Source organism: Phacochoerus africanus, chromosome 6 (assembly GCF_016906955.1).
Source record: "Phacochoerus africanus isolate WHEZ1 chromosome 6, ROS_Pafr_v1, whole genome shotgun sequence".
In the NCBI taxonomy this organism is placed as follows: Eukaryota; Metazoa; Chordata; class Mammalia; order Artiodactyla; family Suidae; genus Phacochoerus; species Phacochoerus africanus.
Window position 1 is genome coordinate 130,688,970 of NC_062549.1, and position 19,009 is coordinate 130,707,978.

The 19,009-nt window shown below is 52.1% G+C and overlaps 1 protein-coding gene across 3 annotated transcripts in view; it reads left to right on the forward strand.

Moving 5' to 3' along the window:
• ZNHIT6 (zinc finger HIT-type containing 6) overlaps positions 1-19,009 on the forward strand; it is a 107,899-nt gene that overhangs the window by 54,251 nt on the left and 34,639 nt on the right. The window contains exon 10 of one of the 3 annotated variants that reach the window (XM_047785410.1): positions 15,162-15,777. The exons of the other annotated variants lie outside the window; for them this stretch is intronic. Coding sequence (XP_047641366.1) covers positions 15,162-15,552 — 391 coding nt within the window. The 3' untranslated portion in view covers positions 15,553-15,777. Of the gene's footprint in view, positions 1-15,161; positions 15,778-19,009 lie in introns of those variants that run through there. 3 annotated transcript variants of the gene reach the window in all.

Sequence of the window (19,009 nt, forward strand, 5' to 3'; positions counted from 1 at the left end):
CCACCAGAAAGCCTTGTGTTTAGGGAGTCCCCTTGTGGTGCAGAGGGTTAAGGATCCAGTGTTGTTACTGCACAGGCTGGGCTCCGGGCTGCTGCTGTGGCACTGGTTGGATCCCTGGCCTGGAAGCTTCCACGTGCCACAGGCATGGCAGTAAAAACAAACAAGACAATGGCATTTCAAGCTGTACTGTCCCCATGATGAAGCTCATCACTCATTTGCACAGAAACAATGGACAGGAGCTGTCTTCTGGGAGAGTGAGACGGGGACAGAGACCTCCCCTGCAGCACACTCTCTCCAAGACGATGGGCTGTTCATGAGGGCTGCGAGCCACTGGGTGTCCCGCGTTCAGCCTTTGCAACCCTGCAGCTGCAGGTCTTGGCAGCTGTGCCTCCTCGCAGATGCGTGCTCACTCTCCTGTTGGGTGTGGGGTGTGGCCAAGCTTACTCTTGACCCACAGATCCCCGAGCCGTGAGGAATCCCTGGACGGGCTTTGCACGCTGACGTGAAACATCGGACTTGGATCCAGCTCCCGTACGATGAGGTTTCACGTCGCCTCACTCTGGGGAAGGCGTGTGACCTGTGCATGCAGAGCCGAGGCTTGATGGGAGGCGGCTGGCCAAGCTTACACCGACTGCCCTTCTTTCTGGTACCCACGTTTCCTTGCAGAACCGCTTGCCCACATTCTCAGCCGTGGAGGGGTGTTTTCACGGCCCTCCCGCCCCCTTGTCTCAGCGACTGTCGCCGGTTCAGAAATGGGCATGAAGTCCCTACCAGCTGGGCTTAGGTCTTTCCGTGGAGCGCTGGCACTCCATCCCTTCCTCCCTGGGCTAACTCGTGGGGGTGCGAGCTTAGAACCGGTGCCACGAGGGGAGCCAGCCGGAGCAAAAGGCTAGAAGCAGAGCTGAGAGATGGACCTAGTTACCAGCATTTTGCTTTCATTTTGCAGTCATTCTGCAGCAACAGTAAAACCCCAGGGGACAGAGAGTGTGAGGAAATTCACAGGCGCCCTCCTCTGGCCCTGTGTCGTCTCTTCCAAGCAGCTCTCCCGTGTGTGTGTGACCGGAATCCGCAGAACCGCAGAATCTTAGGATCTTAGTCAGAAACTTCATAGAGATCAGCTAGTCCAGGCCTCCCGAGATGCCTTGGGGGGTTAAGCAAGAGGATTTTTTGGTAACGCATGAATATCTTTTATTTTAATAAATGTAATTATTGCATTGAATCCTAGTAAAATCTCACTAGCCTTTTCATGTCAAACTTGTGGGATTTCCCAGGTTCTCATGCCAGCTTTTACTGAATGGCAGAGAGTGCCGTCTTTACTGAATGCAGGGATTGCCCAGATGGCGAAGGAAGGCTGAGAGATCCTACCTGGAACTCCGAGAGTGGAAGGGGACCTAGAGATCATGAGGCCACTCGCCCGCCCTCCCCCGTGTCCTGTCGGAACTGCCCCCAAAGGGTCCCTCACGAGTGGCCAGGCAGCCTGTTCCCTCCCAAATGTCTTGGGGAAAGCCTGTCACCATCTGAGGCAGCCCGTTCTGTTTGGAGTCTGATAGGAAGCGCTCCCTTACACTGAGCCAGAATCAGCCCCTGGAGATTTCTTTCCATTTGGTTCCAGCTCTAACCTCTGAAGCTGCCCCCCCACTTCAGATATTTCAAGACGGTCGATTTTGCCCCATTCCACGTCTCCCTGCACACACCCCTACACGCACGCACGCACCCACGCGGCCGAAGTCTCTTTTCCTGGAATGGGATTGTCACATTGTTTTTTTATTTCACGCTCCAGTGTCTCTGTCGCTGTGAGAGCGGTGTCCGGAACACCACCTAATATCCATCCAGCGTGGCCCAGGCTGGAGCCACCCGCTCTGTCCCAGACCCTGAGTTTCTGCGCGGGCAGCCTGAGCGCCGCACGGCGGGGGCTCTCGCTGAGGGACCACGTCCGGCCTCCGCCGCCAGCGCTCACAGTCCCTTGGCCGAACCCTCAGCTCACGACCTGGCATTTATTCCTATTCTCGCTCCTTTTCATTTCAGTCTGTTGAGGTGTTTTGTTTTGTTTTTTATCTTGATTCTGTCAGCCAGTGTATTGAATCCAGGAATAGTAGAGTAAGAGGGCATCAGTTGAAACTTAGAAGTAATTTCAGCACATATTACAATGTAGTAAACACAGAAAATAAAAAACATGGAAGCCAGCATCCAAGAGACTGCTGTGGGCTGAGAACAGTCATGGCGTTAGCGTGACACGTCTTTAATCGTGTCCTGCCCTGGCCTCCCAGCGCTCCGGCTCGCCGGTGTCAGCATCGCACACTGAGGGACACGGCGGGGAGGTTCACCCAGCGTGGGAATCTCACACCTGTCCCTCCCCGCTGCCAGAGAAGAGCCGTCTTTAGTCCCTGGTTGAAGGAACACAGTTGCGAGTGACACCGTGCCGGGTTCAAGTCCCGACTCTCTAGTTTTCTGGCCATGTGCCCTCGCCCAGGTTGCACCCCCCTCAGAACCTCCATTAACCCAGGAGATAATAGGGTGCCCGTCTCCGGCTGAGAATTATGTGGGTTAATGTGGATGAAGCATCGGCACGTGGTAAACACTCAGTAGACGGAGGCCGTGATTGTTTCTAAGCCGATCGAGATGCACACGTAAAGTAATAAGAAACGGTGACCATAAAAACTAGCCCGTGGGGACGGGGCGCCATGCGTCGCCACCTGCGTCCTCTGCTTGGTCAGCGTCTGCCCTGAGGTCCTTCACTCAGGGCGCCCTGCTAATCTGGTGGAGAAGGCGCCTGACCTCCCTGGCCCGCGCCCGTCGTGAAGGGCAGTGGGGCTCGGGGGCCGCTCCTTCCCCAACAAGCAAACAAAGCGCTTCGGGCAGGCGCCCGGAGGGGCCCCTCGGCCAGGCCACTCCCTGAGCGTCACCCCCAGTGGCACTGTGATCCTAGCCCTGCCATCCAGCGGGGCTCCGGGGACTCGGGCTCCGAGGCAGGAGACAGAAGGGGGCAGGAGGTGGGCTGGCTCGCTCCCGTCCACCTTCCAGCTCTGCGAGGCAGCTGGGGGTGCTGAGTGTGGGCAGGCACAAGCTTCTCGGATCGCCCTCTGCAGCAGGGGCTCGCCTGCCAGCCTGGGCAGGGTGGCCTCATCCAGTCTGAGGATTATTGTCCGCCCGTGGAGGGGGGCAGTTAAAATTTTAAATCCCAAATTTTTAACACGTAGGAAAATGCCTGGCTTCCTACCCTGTGAAATAAACAGATGGCTTCAGTTGGCTGCTTTTTTTTTTTTTCTTTGAAGTGTTTTTAGATGCAGTGCCTTTTTTCCCTTCACCAACAACGGAGCTGTCCACGTCCAGACGTGCGTCTCTGCGCCCCTGTTAGGACTCGAAAAGGCCCCAGATTCGCAGCTTCTGGGCCCGCGACGCACGCGCCTCCCACTCACACCGCCCCTTGGCGTCCTGGGCTGTGCCGCTGCGCCAGGGTACCCGCCGCCCTGGCCTGTGCGCGCAGACGTGCTGAGGGTATTTAAGTGATCGCTCGTCGTGGCTGCTCCAAGGGGCTGCGTCTGGGCCTTTTGTCCGTGGCCGCACTGGCGGTCGTGCTTGCGCATGCGTGTCTTCCCGTCTGTGCGGGTCACACGCGGAGCGCCTCCTCCCCCGGGGAGGTTGTACGTCCGTCACTCGGCCCTTCCTGGGCTGAGTTACCATTCTCCGCTTCTTCTCCCTCCCTCCTTTGCTGCAGTAACTCTGGAGACAGGGAGGCACCTTGTAGAGTTCTTTTCCTCCGAGCTTTCAAAGTAAAGGCATCTCGGCCCAGACACCACCACGGTCCCCACCCTCACCGAGGCCACACACCCTCCCCGGAGCCTTAGTCACCTGGGCGGTGCCCGCCACCCAGGACGCTGTCCCAGGGGCACAGGACGTGCTCTGTCCAGCGGCTCCTGGTCTGGGTGCAAGGAGCTCTCCGTGCCCCTCCTCTCCCTGTCCCTTCCCTGCTCTGCTCTGCTGTCGGGCACCGCTTTCTGCTTCTCTCCGGCGCTTCCAGGGCTCCCAGCGGCCTGTCCAGCACGGCGGCGTTTCCTCTCCGGGGGCCCGGGTGGCACGCCAGCCCCGGGGTCCCTGCGGCTCTGCTGCCTGCTTGGGAAGGCAAGGCCTTGCTTCAAAATACCCCTTTGGTTTCTTGGGCGGAAGCTTTGCTCAGTCCTGCTTTATGGATGTGAACGCCATCTGTGGCTCCCGCCTGTTTGCTTTTGAATGTTTGTGTTCATGGACTAAGCTGAGAGCGTTTCCTCTTAGCAGAGAGGACCCGCTCTGGGGCCGGGGCCGGGGCCGGGGCCGGGCTGCTCAGCTCCGGAGAAAACTGGCTCAAGAGGAACACGTCGCCAGCCAAGGAGTCTGGGCACTGGGAGGAAGCCACTGAGACCTCAGTTGGCAGCAGTGCTTGGAGCAGGGACCACAGGCTGGGCCACGGGCTCAAGGAAGCCCTTTGATTAACAGGCAGAGCTGGACTGGAGACGCCTGGGTTTTTGCAAAGACCTTTTTTAAATCGTGCATGTGTTTACTGCAGCTGGTTTTCGACAGTCTGGGTGTCTGAGCTTTCCACCACCGCCTCCTGAGTTACTCCTGGCAGTACAAAGAACCCCAGAGCCTGGCTGACCCCGAATCATTTGTCTGTAGGTGGCCTGAGACCTGGAGGCGGCCCAGGTCTCAGCCTGTGAGTGCGCCTCCTGCCTGCTTGCTTTCCCTCTGCTCTCCTGGCACCTGAAGGCACTTCACACGGAAGCTCACAGACCCGAAGCATCTGCGAAGTGCATCGCCTTTCCGTATTTAGCGCCTGAGTGCCCTGGCCCTGGGTGGGGAGGGCAGCAGGGAAGGGGCACGGGGCCCAGAGAGGACTGGGTGGGGCAAGAGGGTCGTCGCCATTTGCCACCAGGACCAAGGAGCAGAGTAGAAGGGGACCTGGGGCCCGACATCCTCAAGGGTGGGCCCCACCGTCCCCACCAGCCACAACCCACGGCCCGGGCAGCCCTGCGTCCAGGCCCCAGAACCTCTTGTGCTTGAAGCACAGGTGGGAGACTTAGCCAGACAGCCCGTGAGAAGATGTGGGCGCGACGCAGAACTCACCTTCCTCCAAACAGAGTGAGGTGCTGTTGCTTTTCAGATGAAATCCAAACTCCAATCTTGCTTACTCCTTCCAGCCTCATCTTGTGTTCCCAGGATAGAGACCTTGTCTTCCCATTTCATTGCTGTTCCCTCAGCACCTAGAACCGTGGCTGCACATGGTTTCTTTCTGCGAGCAGCAGTGGCGTGGACAAGTGAAAGAGTAAATGAATGCATGTCTACGCTTCAGGGACAGCCAGGGAGGAAGAGCAGGCGAAGGCCAGGGGTAGGACCTTCGGGGAGAGGTCTTGTTCTCATTCTCCTTCAGTGTCTTGATTCCAGGGCCGGATGGTGAAAGCACTTGAGCCAGCACAGCCCAAATGCAAGGCGTGAGACGGTCTCTTTTATTCTGCCCCGTGGGGGTGTCTGATTGTCTCTGGTGAATGGAAACCAAACGTTTACAAGGGAAGAGAAGTGGCAAATGGGAAGTTTAGGGCAAGGGATAGTTTCATTTGCTTGGTTTGGCTTGGTTTTGTCTGACTAGCATCAACTTTACTTCCTAACAATGCCATAATTTCCTTTCCTTTTTCTTTTTCTTTTGAATGTATGGCTGTACCTGCAGCATATGGAAGTTCCTGGGCCAGGGACTGAATCCAAGCTGCAGCCTCGTAGCTGTGGCAACACTGGATCCTCTAACCCAGTGCACCAGGCCAGGGATTGAGCCCCATGCCTCAGCAGCGACCCTGGACACTAGTCAGATTTTTATCCCACTGCACATTGGGAACTCCCCAGTTTCCTTTAAAAGAAGGACCCTTCCTGTTGGATGCAGTCTGTGAGGACTGTAATTAGGAGCCTGCCTTCCCTTGGGGCCCAGGGTCAGCCAAGGGCTGCTTTCTCCCCAGAAGGAGACTCGAGCACAGAGATCAAGAAACTGGAAACACTTGCTCTGTGGAGGGCCCTCCCCGCCATCCACGCCTGCTATGAGACCACTGTGGTGGCGCCTGGGGGCCAAGCAGCCATTAATTAGCCCAACCGTGGGTTCCCAGTCGTTGTAGAATGAACACATTTTTCCATAACTTGGTCGGGGTTGTTTCTGTTACTTGTAACTGCGGTTGTGATAAGTTGGCCCAAGGAGACATTATCAGAATATAGTTCTGACGTCTTTCAGTGTTTTGAGGCCAAAGCCACCTGTCAGTCCCATAATAAACATGTGCACTTTGACCTTGGGAGTTCAATTATATCTAACCTTAACCCTGTAACAGTCAGATGTGAGCTTCTTAAAGATCAGTAGCTGAAAGTATCAGTGTTTGAGTTGCTCATCTGTGTCCGAAAGAAAAGACCAGTCCTTCAGCTTTGTCTTTCATTGTAGCCGTAGTCAAAGACTAAAAGCGATCAAGCTTATTCTGACCGGGTAAATACAAGTTTAGAAAAGGACCCTGCTCTTGCCAATCAGTTCTGCCAACATTGAGACAGACTACACCTGGGCAGTACCCATTCCTAGGAGACTGTGAACAAAGGGCCGTCTTGCACAATTAGAAGTTCAACCTGGTCAGTCTTTCTAGAGGGCAGTGTGGCAGTGCCTGTCAAAATTCACCGTGGGCATACGCTCTGACCCGCAGTTCTACTCTTAGAAATAAATAAAAGCGAAACGATACCAGTGTAGGAATGGCCAGTGCCGCATCACTGTGTCCTATCCCAGTATCAGAGACAACCTCACGGTTCCTTAGTAGGCAGACTACACTATGGTGGTTTTTATTTTATTTTTTTATTTCGTTTTTATTATTTTTCTTCTTTTTTATAATGACTTTTATTTTTTCCATTAAAGCTGATTTACAGGGTTCTGTCCATTTTCCGCTGCACAGCACGGTGACCCAGTCACACATACATGTATACATTCTTTTTCCTCACATGATCAGGCTCCATCACAAGCGACCCGACTCTCATACTAAGTGAAGTAACTCAGAAAGAGAAAGACAAATACCATATGATTTCACTTATACCTGGAATCTAATATAGGGCACACATGAACCTTTCCACAGAAAGGAAACTCATGGACATGGAGAACAGACGTGCGGTTGCCAGGGGGAGGAGGAGGGAGTGGGAGGGACTGCGAATTGGGGGTTAATAGATGCAGATTCTTGCCTTTGGAATGGATAAGGCATGAGATCCTGCGTTATGGTATATTTTTAAAATGATTTTGTGATTCATTCAGTAGCCTTTATAAGAATGTGATTGACATGTATGTGAGAATTAGAACCCTCGATATTTTTCTGACTACAAATAGCGAGTTACGGAACAATGTGAACAGAAAAATCCTTTTTTAAAAAAGTAAGATGATACCCAGGCTTTATACGTATGTGAGTGTGTATGTAAGTAAAGACCCAGACATACTCAGGCTGCAGTCGGTGGTGGCTTCTTCTGACAGATGCGGAAAAGCATTAGAATGGAAGAAAAGAAAAGAAGGGGAAATCTGATTTTATCTATTTTAGTGTTTTAGTACTATCTATTTTAGTATTATTTGAATATGTATTGCTTTTGTATTACTTTTGTAATTTAAAAAAAACTGACTTACCTTTGTAATTCAGGAAGAAGGAATACAACTACTAAAATGTGAATGAATAATCAGAAAGCAGGCAAAGTAATTTTTCCAGAGGTCAGGGGTGGGCTCCGACCCATAGTCTGGAGAAGAGCCTGGTCCGTCCTGGGGCGGGGGGGGGAAACTGAGGGACTAATGTGCCCAAGACACAAGTTTCTGTAAGAGAACCACTGGGGCCAGCTGGAGAAGCTCCTCCTGGGAGCCTTTCCCAGGCAGGGTGGGAATCAACCCTCAAGCAGTTGGAGTCCACAGCTGATTGTTTTTAATGGCTCCTCTTGTCTTACCTTGAGTACCTCTCCTTTCACTCATGAACATTTGCTGTGCCATTGTGTTACAGCCACAGCAGGATTCCTGTCTGTCTGATGAACTTAATGAGACAGACGTGGGTGTCTAACAGACAGTAATTAGAACCTCTTCGATTCCTTAAGACGTAACACCACCAGGTGCCTGCTTTTCACGGCTGCCTTGTTTGGGCAGAAGGTTCATTTTTTCATTTCCTTGTATTCTTTTTCATCCCAAAACACATGGTATGTTAAACACACTACTTTTTTCCAAACCAGAAAATGGGGGAATGAAAGAAAAATAAGGGTACAAAAACAAGATGAAGCCAACAATGGGGCTGTCAGACAAGCTATATCTGACATAAAGTTTTATGTACTTGTAAGTTAAAGATGGGCTGCAGTGGGCTCTGAGTTTCCTAGTTGGAAGAGTGTTATGATCAGGCACGGGATTGGTTCTCCTGAGAAGTGAAAGCGAGTAGGAAATATATATATGTATAGCGAGAGGGAGGAAAAGCTTCCTACTGTAGCCTCATGGCTTTGGGAACTGCATCCTGACCAATGCCACTCGACTTAGGGTCCTTCTCCAAGGCATTGGCAGTCGCCTTCTTCCGTATGCACTACCTTGGGTTGCTTGGCCCCCTTGAATTGTGCCCTCCTCTCCAGAGGGGTGCTTATCCTTTCTCTCAAAGCCACAAGCCTGGGGGAGAAAGCTACTCTGTTCAAGTTATTCTTGATGATTTTGAAACTTCCTAAAGCCTCTGTTATGTGGTTCCAAGTTGAACCATCGTCCCTTTGGACATGAGTTTGTTTCCACGGTGCTGTGTGTCAGCAACCACAGAGCGAGCTGCTTGTGTTTTTATATCAATATGATACCCTTTGTTTATTTCTTCCTCAGGGGTTTCACTTTCGCTTAGGTCATGGGCTATGGCATTTTTCGGTCATTGCCTCATGCTGGGATCTCCGGTTTTCTTTGTACCTCTGATGCGTCATGTTCTTGACACTGGACTCCTTGGAGGGTGCGGCGGCTGCGTCTGCGGGAGTGGGCGGTGGTGGGCGGGCGCCACGTTCCACGCTGACCCTCCACCCTTCCCCCCACACAACCGCCTGGGTTCGTCCCCGGCTGGTTTCTGTGTTCGGTCTGTTGGCATCCCTCAAAAAGCACATTGGCTTAAAACTGGGGCAGCCACCAAAAGCGTCAGGGTGAGGCGAGGCCTGGAAGACTGCGGACTCCGCTTCTGGGTTGGGCAAGGGGCCAGCAGAGCTCCCTCGGCCCTGTTCCCACAGAGTCTGTCACTAGACGTCGTCGGTACCCCTGCCCAAGCCTGCACTCGAAGATGACCCCGAGGAAACACAAGCTTCAGAATATGTTAACAGTCTTGGAGCTCCCGTCATGGCTCAGCGGTAATGAACCTGACTAGTATCTGTGAGGCCGTGGGTTTGATCCCTGGCCTCGCTCAGTGGGTTAAGGATCCGGTGTTGCCATGAGCTGTGGTATAGGCTGGAAGCTGTGGCTCCGATTCAACCCCCTAGCCTGGGAACCTCCATATGCTGCAGGTGCAGCCCTAAAAAGGCCAAAAAAGAAAAAGAAGAACACTCTTCAGCCTGGGGTGCATTTTCCTGAGCGCCTCCATAGTCTCACATACAGCTGTCTGCTTAGATGTCTAAAGGCATCTCGAGCCTAACAGGAGCAAACAGTGTGGTCCCAGGTTCTGCTTTTCTCTTCCATTTGGAAAAGGGCACCGCTTGTCACCCAGCTGCTCGAGCCAGAAACATAGGAATCACACTCAATCCTTCCTTCCATTTTGCATCTACTCTAAACAGCCTTGTTTCCGCTTCCAAATTATATCTAAATCCTTCCACTTTTCTCCGTCTTCACGGCCTTCATGCTAGTCCGAGCTGCTGGCATCTCTTTCCTGAATGACTGAAACCACTAACTGGGATTCCTGCTCCCATTCCTGCTGCAGCTCCAGTCCATTCCCACAGTGTCCAGGGCGACAGAACACATGGCTTCTGGGCTCAGAACTTTTCGATGACTTTCTGCTGCTCTCAGGGGAAAAAAATCCTGTTGCTCCAGCCCAGCTCTGGGATCACATCTCACACCACTTTTTGTGTCACTCACTGCGCTTTAGACACACTGACCTCTTTTGCTGCCTCAGTGCCAAGTTATTTCCCACTTAGGGCCTTTGCACTTGCTACAGCCTTCACTTAGAATGTTTTCACCTGGCATCTTACCACCAAGTTCTCGCTTCAGTGACGTCCTGATTCCCAGTCTCTGTTAAATGACCCTTTAGAGCGTTTCTTACCATGTAAAAGTAGCTTGAATACTGATTTGTTCCCTTATTATTTGTCTTCTTCATCCAGAACATAAACTCAATGAAGACAAAGATTTTGTCTGTTTTGTTCACAACTGTATCTCTGGTGAATATTTTTAAATAAATAGGAGTATGAAATAATGGACAAGTAAGTGCTACAGCACCTTTCAATTCAATAAGCATCTATTACTGGGTGTCTGCTATGTACCAGGCACTTGCCAAGGTGCTTTAGATTTGAAGATTAAACAAGTCCTATTTCTTGCCCTTAACTCTGAAAACTTTTTAGCCATTTTATCTAGACGCTACTTTTCTCATATTCTATTTTTTTCGTTCTGACCCCTTTAACATCTTATATTTCCCATTTCTTTGCCTCTCCCTTTAATTTTGTTATTTTATTTTTGCTGTATCCTGAGCTATTTCTTCAGATTTGTCTTCCAGTTTCCTAATTCTCTCTTTACCTGTGTCTACTCTACTTTTATTTATTCACCAGGTTTCTAATTTTAATAATTATGTACTTTCTGTTTCCAGAAGTAGTATTTGGTTCTTTCTCAACTCTGCCTTTTATTCTTTTTTCACGTTGTTGTTTCCCCTTTTTATTTCTTTAAACATGTTAAGCAATTTATATTTCATATATGATAGCTGTTATATAATATCAAATACTGTTCCTACTGGCTTTCACTCGTGATAGCTTGTTTCCTAGCGTAGCTGGCAAGTTTAGATTGTGAGCTCATGTTCAGGGGGGCTCTGTCCACTGGGTTCCACTGAGGCCCAGGTTGACATCCCTCCAGTTAAGGTGCCACGTGCTCTGGGATGTTACCAATCTGGAACAAATTTAAGCTAATTTCCAGTTGAAGTTCTCAGACCATGGAGATACTAAAATTCAAACCCTAAATCTGGGAGAGGGTAAGTCTGTGATTTTAGCATGTTAGGAATCCAGGCCAAGATAGGTAAGTTTTCTTGTTTTTCTTCATTGTAGATAGGCAGCGTTTTTTCTAGCCTACCCCTTCATTGAGAAGTATCCCTTGTGAGTCTCATTTTTATACAGAAGTCTCAGTTTCAACTCTTCATCTTTTAAGGGCACTAAATCTTGTCTCCTGTCTTCCATAAGTCCCCTAAAACTAAATCCAGAAGTCACTGAGATAGGGAGTTCCCATCATGGCTCAGCAGATAGCAAACCCAACTAGCATCCATGAGGACGCGAGTTCCATCCCTGACCTCACTTAGTGGGTTAAGAATCAGGCATTTAAAGACAAAAAAAAAAAAAAAAAAGGAGTTCCCGTCGTGGCGCAATGGTTAACGAATCCGACTAGGAACCATGAGGTTGCGGGTTCGGTCCCTGCCCTTGCTCAGTGGGTTGACAATCTGGCGTTGCCGTGAGCTGTGGTGTAGGTCGCAGACGCGGCTCGGATCCTGCGTTGCTGTGGCTCTGGCGTAGGCCGGTGGCTACAGCTCCGTGGACCCCTAGCCTGGGAACCTCCATATGCCGCGGGAGCGGCCCAAGAAATAGCAAAAAGACAAAAAAAAAAAAAAAAGAATCAGGCATTGCCATGAGCTTTGGTGTAAGTCAAAGATGCCGCTCAAATCCCGCGTTGCTGTGGCTGTGGGGTAGACCGGCCACCACAACTCCAATTGGACCCCTAGCCTGGGAACCTCCATATGCTGCGGGTACAGCTCTAAAAGGACACACACAGAAAAAGTCACTGAGATAGACAGACTTCCCAAAGTAGCAGAGTTTCAGTGGCAGTTTACCACTCTGATTCCCAGTCTGTGTGTGTGTGTGTTCATGTGGCTCCCCCTAATCTACATGAGAGTTTGGCTCTGCATTCAAAAGTATAATTGCTGTACTTTATTTAGAATACCCAGGTCTTTTGTCTGCCTTATAGCTGGAAACATAATACTGCTTGCTTTCTATGAGCATGTGATAAGCGTTCTGGGGGACAGAAGGTGCCCACTCATAAAACCATCAGTATTTTCTGAATTATTTCTGTGCCAGACACTTAGAACCATGGGCTCCTAAGAATGCGCCCACAGTGATGTGAGATACAGAAGCAAAAGAGATCAACTCTGACTGAGGGTCTGGGAGGCTCTGCAGACAGAACGGGGTCGGAGCTGGATGGTATTACTTCTGCCTGACCTCTGCCTAGTGCTTCCTCCGGAGCGGGCACTGTGGCAAGGACTCCGTGTGTATGGTCAGCTTATCCTTATAAGGCATAAAATTGGTCCCATTTTTATCATCCCAGTTTTACAGCTGAAGCACAGAGAATTTGGGTATTTTGCTCAACCATATAGGAAGTAGATGGCATTGCCTGGATAGGAATTCAAGCAGTGCGAGTCCCGATCAAGGCTTTTTAGCTGCTTGAACAGACAGGGACTGGGCAAGGGCATTCCATCCGTACATCAAGGAAAACCGTACCGACCTCCCAGACTGCTGTTGAGAATTATCTGAGATGCTGTAAGGGAAAGCAGGTAGTGAGTGCACACCACACAGAAAGCGCTCTGTAAAGGCTTACCTTCTTCCCCTTACCCTGTACCACTGGCCTGTCCACAGATGCCTTCAGGGATGGGGCCCCGCTGTGCAGGAAGGCGCGTCTCACCCCCAAGATCCTAGTGTTGATTCGTGACTGACCCCCTTGACTGATGCATCGAGGGAATTACTATGTTAGCAGCTTTGGTATTTAGGCTTGTGTTGCAGTTTTGTTCTCAGAGCACTTTTGTGTCTATCAGATGAGTTTATCTGCACATCAGTTCTTAGAGATAGGATGGACAGCTGGCTTTAGTGATAAATGTGAATTTTCCTGAGGTCTTGAGAAAGGCTGAGTGTGAAGCATGTACAACTGGATGAGAAGGAACCGGAGGAGAAGATTCTGAGCCTGGGGCCCTGGAAGGAGGGGTGGAGGAGGCCAGGCTTCTGTTCCTGAATGACCTCTTTAGCACCAGCCCTGTCATCAGCCATCTGTGAGAGCTTGGATAAGCTGTCCCATCTCTCAGAGGCAGCTGCCGGTCACACTTCCTGGTGGGAGTCTCTCCTTAGATGGCGGTTCCCTCACACTTCCTGGTGTCAGCTAAGCCGCTCCTTAGGTGGTGGGTTCCATGAGAGCAAAGCCTCCTTGCTCGTTGCAGCTCCAGTATCCGCGCATGTCTGGTGTATGAGGGGTGATCAGACATCTAGTATATGAATATGGCAACTAAATGATTTGGATAAAAGGAAAAAAAGAGAAACAAGATTCAGACCTAAGGTACCAGGAGAGAAAGCAAGCAGGAAACAGGGAGAAAGCTGAGCCCGAGAGACAGTCCCATCCATGGTGGGGCACACAGTAACCGGGGTAGGTCATGTCCAGTTAGCAGGCGCTTTGTCAGGGGGCTGCCCCGGTGACTGCCGTCAGAGACTGTCCTCTCCATGTGTTTAGCTTGACCTTATTTCAAAGGTAGCATGGACCAGACATGAACTGCAGCCCTGGCCCGGCCCAGAGGGCCGCAAACTCCAGTTGGCTGAGAAAGCTGGATTACTGCATATGTGTCGGTGAGACCCCAGGGAGGAGACCGCAGGGCACCCTGTGAGCAGGGTCTGAGCAGCTGCACCTGCCAGGTGGGCCTCCGCTGCTTCGGGAACCCCTTTCTCTCAGTGTTCAAAGCTCTCGTTCAAAGACTAGCCTCTGTCTTGGCCTGAGCATCTCCACGCATGTCTGGCCTCACCTCTGGGGGCAGCTGGTCCTTCCTCCTCAGCCTGGCGCTTTCCTTCCTTTCCCCTTGCCCAGCATCTACCACAGACCAGGAAGCCACAGGCCGCCAGGGAACCTCCTTTCTTGTGTCTGGATTGGCCCGAGGATCGGTGTGATTGTTCAGTAGATCAGCCCGGGGCACAGAAACAGGATGTGCTCACTCGCCATTACTAGGGGGTGTCATGGTTCTGTCCGCTTGGTTGGATGACTTGGGTGAAAACTTTCAGATGCAGGTGGAGTCTTTAGGACCAACAGGATGGGGGTGGAAATACACATCTGAGGAGGGAACCAGCAACCAGCTGGAGCTCGTCTCAAGTCTGCAGTATCTGCTCCCCTAAAGATGAAATGACCTAATCGTGTGCAGACAACAGCAGTTGTACAGGGAAAATAACACAGTAATGCAAACATTCAAACCAAATTGGAAAGGCAAAGCCAGAAGGAGCCAGAAAACATTAGCTCATTCAAGCTGCAAGCTGGCCAAGACGGCATCTGGGCACGCATCCTCTGTCCAGCTGGCGTTCACACAGCAGCCCAGACACTTCGCATTTGCACAAAACCCTTTATGTGGCTGCATTCTCGGGCACAAGGTTTTCTCACGGTGTCACTTCAGAAGGGGACAGAGTTCCCCAGGGACATGCTTTAATAGGTCAGAAGGGGCCCTTCTCTGTCTGAAGGGCTGGCCGGAGGAGTGAAGCACCCCTGGCCCGTGTCTGTGATTTAATTGGGTGGCCTGGGCAGGGCATGCTCACTTTCCTTCCTCGCGGGGTCATTTCCACTTTAGTTCTGAAAACAAAAAACAATTGATTAAAAAAGAGCCTTCCCGCGGGAACCTTGGGCACCCCCCCACACACACACACCCCCTGGACAGGAAGCAGCGGTGTTGCCACTCGGCCCCTCCAAGTCCCAAAGCTGGTTCAAGTCCGCCTGAGAGTGAGGAAGGACGAACGACGTGGTCTCCCCCGGCCCAACTCGTCCGTATCTTTGTGGGGTCCCCCCGCCCCCTCTGTGCGGAAGTCCCTCCTGGACGCTCAGAGCCGGCGCGGGGGCGGCGCTAAGTGACAATAACTACACTGTCCCAAGGCCCCCCCGCTTGGCGAGGCTGGAACGTTGTAAAGAGCTTCTCGGAGCACTGGCCGCGCAGTCGATGCCCCAGAAACGCAGACTCTCCTTCCACCTACAGGCTGCCCCGCAAGCCCGGACCCCGGCCGCCTCCGCCCGAGCCCAGTCCGGGAGCCCAGCGTCTCTGCGTCCTTGGTGGGAAACACGGAGAAGAGCTTTTCCCAGGAAAAGCCCTGCCCTTCGGCCGGCGGGTCCGGACCCCTCGCTGCAGAAAAGGAGCTCCAGTTGCCCAGTTTGCTTGGGGTTGTTTCCTGTCCGGGGCGAATCCGGCTGTCGACACACAGGAGGGCTTAGAAAGCGCGGCTCTGGGAGCAGGAAGAAGCGGAGGGACCCGCCCGGGCCCCCGGAGCATCACGCCCCGTAGCAGATTGAGTCAGGGCCCCGCGAGCTCAAGGAAAGAGAGAAAGAAAAAGGCCTGGATTCAAATCCCTCCACTGCTTCCCGCCCCATGAGGCCCGAGCTCTCTTCTGTAAAGACGGCCACGCCCCCGGAGGGTCCCCAGGAGGAGGACCCGGGTCCCACAGCCCAAGACTCCGCGCGCGGCCAGCACCCTGAGCCCGGGCGGCGGGCGAGGCCCTTGTCCCGCAGGCGACCCGCACTGCGCTGGTGGGCCCTGCCTAGTCACGAGGGGTACAGCCCAGGTTCTGATGCTTTAAAACTGTTGCCCGGCAAAGAAAAGAGGTTCAAAGAGAAGAACCCTAGTTTATGTTTGTATTTGTTGCCATGGGGTTCAGATCAACTGTATACAGATGTAATTTTTTTTTCTTTTTATTTAAAAAGAAACTTTTCAAGCTGTGTACAGCAGTGGGCAAGCTTGTACCATGTTTGTGTTGCACTGTTGCTATGGAAGTGCATATGGTTTTATTTGGTAGAAATTTGCAGAGAAATCGAAGGAAGTCGTATGTATGCATGACAAATGTGAAGTTGCAGACTGCAAGATTCCACACAAATGAGAACTGAGAGGGTTCTTGACAGTAACATAAGATCCACACGAATGCATGGGTGCTGCTCTGTCTGCATGGGCTCTGACCCAGAAAGCAGAGGTTTGGAAGTCAGTGGGAGAGTGAAGGATTTAGCCAATTCTGCTGCTTCCTAGGGGCGGGGGCACTGGGGTGAGCTCCTGAGCTCTGGCCGACCTCTGCTTTCCTTGTCTTGGAAGCCATCGCCCTTCCTTGGCATTGCTGATGTTGAGAGGAAACAAGACGACAGGTGTTGAGCGCTGTACACCGTAGGTGCTCAATCAATGGTAGCCGTCCTTGTGGAGTGGAGCTGGCAGTCCCACGAAGCTCCAAAGATGTGGGTTCATTCATCAGACTCTTTGGGGCCAAGAGGCTTGGAGCGTCTGGAGGACCCCAAGGAGGTTCATTCCGCGCTGACCAGGCTTGGTTTTGTGGACAGTTGTCATCAGAGGAGACCATCGCTGAAAAGTGTGGGCTTCAGCTGTCAAAGGAAGGTGGTCTCCTGCAAAGAAGCAGGGTGCCCGGGTGGTGACACGTGCCAGGTGGAGCTGTGCCGCCCTAAGCCTCTGGCTCCCATCCTCCAGGGTGGCCGGCAGGCATAACTGCAGCCTCGGAAAGAACAGAAACCCCATCTCCGAAGTCTTCACACCTGAGCACTTGTGGAAGGCTGCATAAGGATTACGATTGTAACACTTTAAAATCTTCATTTAAATCTTCATGTAAATTCATGTAGATTTAAATCTGCCAGGGAAGTACTCTGCATATGCTTTTTTTTTTTTATGAGAAAAGAATAGCTTTTATTGCTTTGCTGGGCAAAGGAGTCCACAGAGGGCTAATACTCTAGAGGTGCGCCCTCTGCATACGATTTTTGTGTGGCTTGTGGCTTTTGAAAGATTCACAGACCTGCTGGCATGCTGACTACCCACCCTCACTTGGGTCCCCTCTCCGTACACACCGTGGAGGTTGGCACGACACCCGGGGATCTTGTGCTCACCTTGATCATGTTGCTGGGTCTGTCTGGGGCTCCGTTTTCTGATCTGAAAATGAAGATGCTAGAGCAGGTGATTTCTGAGGTCCTAGTGGACCTGAGTGGCTGTGAGCGTCATTCACCTGTCTTGAGTTGAAGACAAGAGGTCTCGGGAATTCCCAAAGGTCTGAGCACCCCGCCTCAGGAAACAACGAGAAAGGAAGACCGCGTCCTCCTGGCGTCCCAGTTTCTCAGCCCCTTGAAAGGCCCTCGGAAACAAGCCTCTGAAGGCTCCGCCTCACCCACGCCTTTCACAGGCGCGCCTTTTGCCTCCTTGCGCCAGCCTGGCAGCCACACGCCTGCACAGACGGTTCCTCCCCGTGCCAGGCCCTGAGCAGGCCTGATGGAACAGACGTTCCTCTTTGTGTCTGCGTTTTCAATACCTTCGTTATGACTCAAGGCGCTTTGTTTGTTCACAGCCACACCGGCAGCATGTGGAGGTTCCAGGCTAGGGTTCCCATCGGAGCTGCAGCTGCCGGCCTCCACCACAGCCACAGCAGATGGGATCTGAGCCGGCCGGGGTGGAACCTAGGTCCCCACAAAGACAGCGTCGGATCCTTAACCTGCTGAGCCACAATGGGAACTCCTTAAGCCACTTTTTAGAAACTAATGAACATTGAAGAAAGGGAGGGGGGCTTGAGCAGTTCTGTTTTTAAACCATGAGCCGTGTAACTTTGTCATCATTCTCTGTATCATTCAAATGGTGTTGCTTTTATTTTCTTGGCAAAATTAAAGAATAGCAAATGGTCTCTCATTCTGTCCACACAATAGAGTGGGCAAGGTTTGTGTTTAAATAGGGACTAGGTTAGGTGAAGCTCCTCTTCTCTCTCTGTATTGTTGCTAGAACCCCCGTCCTGAAAAAAGCTGCCTTCCCCAAATGCGCAACGCACGGCGTCCGTCTCCTCGTTAGCGTGCTGGACTCTGCCTTGCGCTGGGGACGCGGGTGGTGGTGGCAACTGTACCTAGTGATAGAGTTACCCACGGCTCCTAAAGCCCGTAACTTTCCCCCTTCCTTCTGCCCCCGACTCTTTTGACCTTGGGTCACCCATCAGCCGAGGCGTGAGCATGAAAGCCCACTTTCCCAGCCGTGCTCGTAGCCAGCTGTGTGACCTGGGACAGAGTTGTACCCGTTCTGGACCTAAGTTTCCTCCTCCGGAAGCCAGGGACTGGGCTGGGGCTGTCTCTAGGGTCCCTTCTGGCCCTAACCGTCAAGGGCTCTGCTGTCCGCAAGCCTGCAGAGGTTGTCTGCTGCCAGCGACTGTGGACTCTTGGAACTTCTGTCCACATGAGGCTGAGTCTCAGGCTCCACCAGCTCTAGAAGCCCTTGGCCTTGCCCTGCACTGCCCTCCAGGAAGCCACACTGGAGCTTTGGGGTTCAAAAGCCCAGAGTCAGTATGAACCTCCCACCTTGCAAGACTAATTCGAGAACTAGAGCCTCCCACGGTAGGTCGCTCATACTCCCGTGTGTTTGTTCTGTCACCTGATGTTTGCTTATCTTCTGTTCAGTCATTTGGGTGAAGCCTCCATTTTCCTTTTTTTTTTTTCTTCCGCCTTCTTCAGATTCCCGACAGTTGAGCTTGTGGCCACTGCAGAAATCTTGCCCATGAGCATGTCTCATCTCCATTCTCCTTTTAAAGAAGTTTCCGGGAAGGAATGTGATAGAATTTCCTGGAAGGGAGCCAAACAGGATGGTTTCATTGATCCGGGAGTGGCCTCTGCAGGCCCCCGGTGACACCGCCTGAGGGCTGGTGCTGCTCTTGGCCAAACCCCACCCCAGCCAGCTGTGGGTCCCTCTTGTCTGCAGTGGGCATCAAACACCTTTCAAGAGATGCCAAGGTGAAAAGCCACCAGACAGGAGCCCAGCTTAGACAGCACTCCGCTGCCCATCAAGGAAGGTCTCTCTAAAGCACGTAAATGGAATAG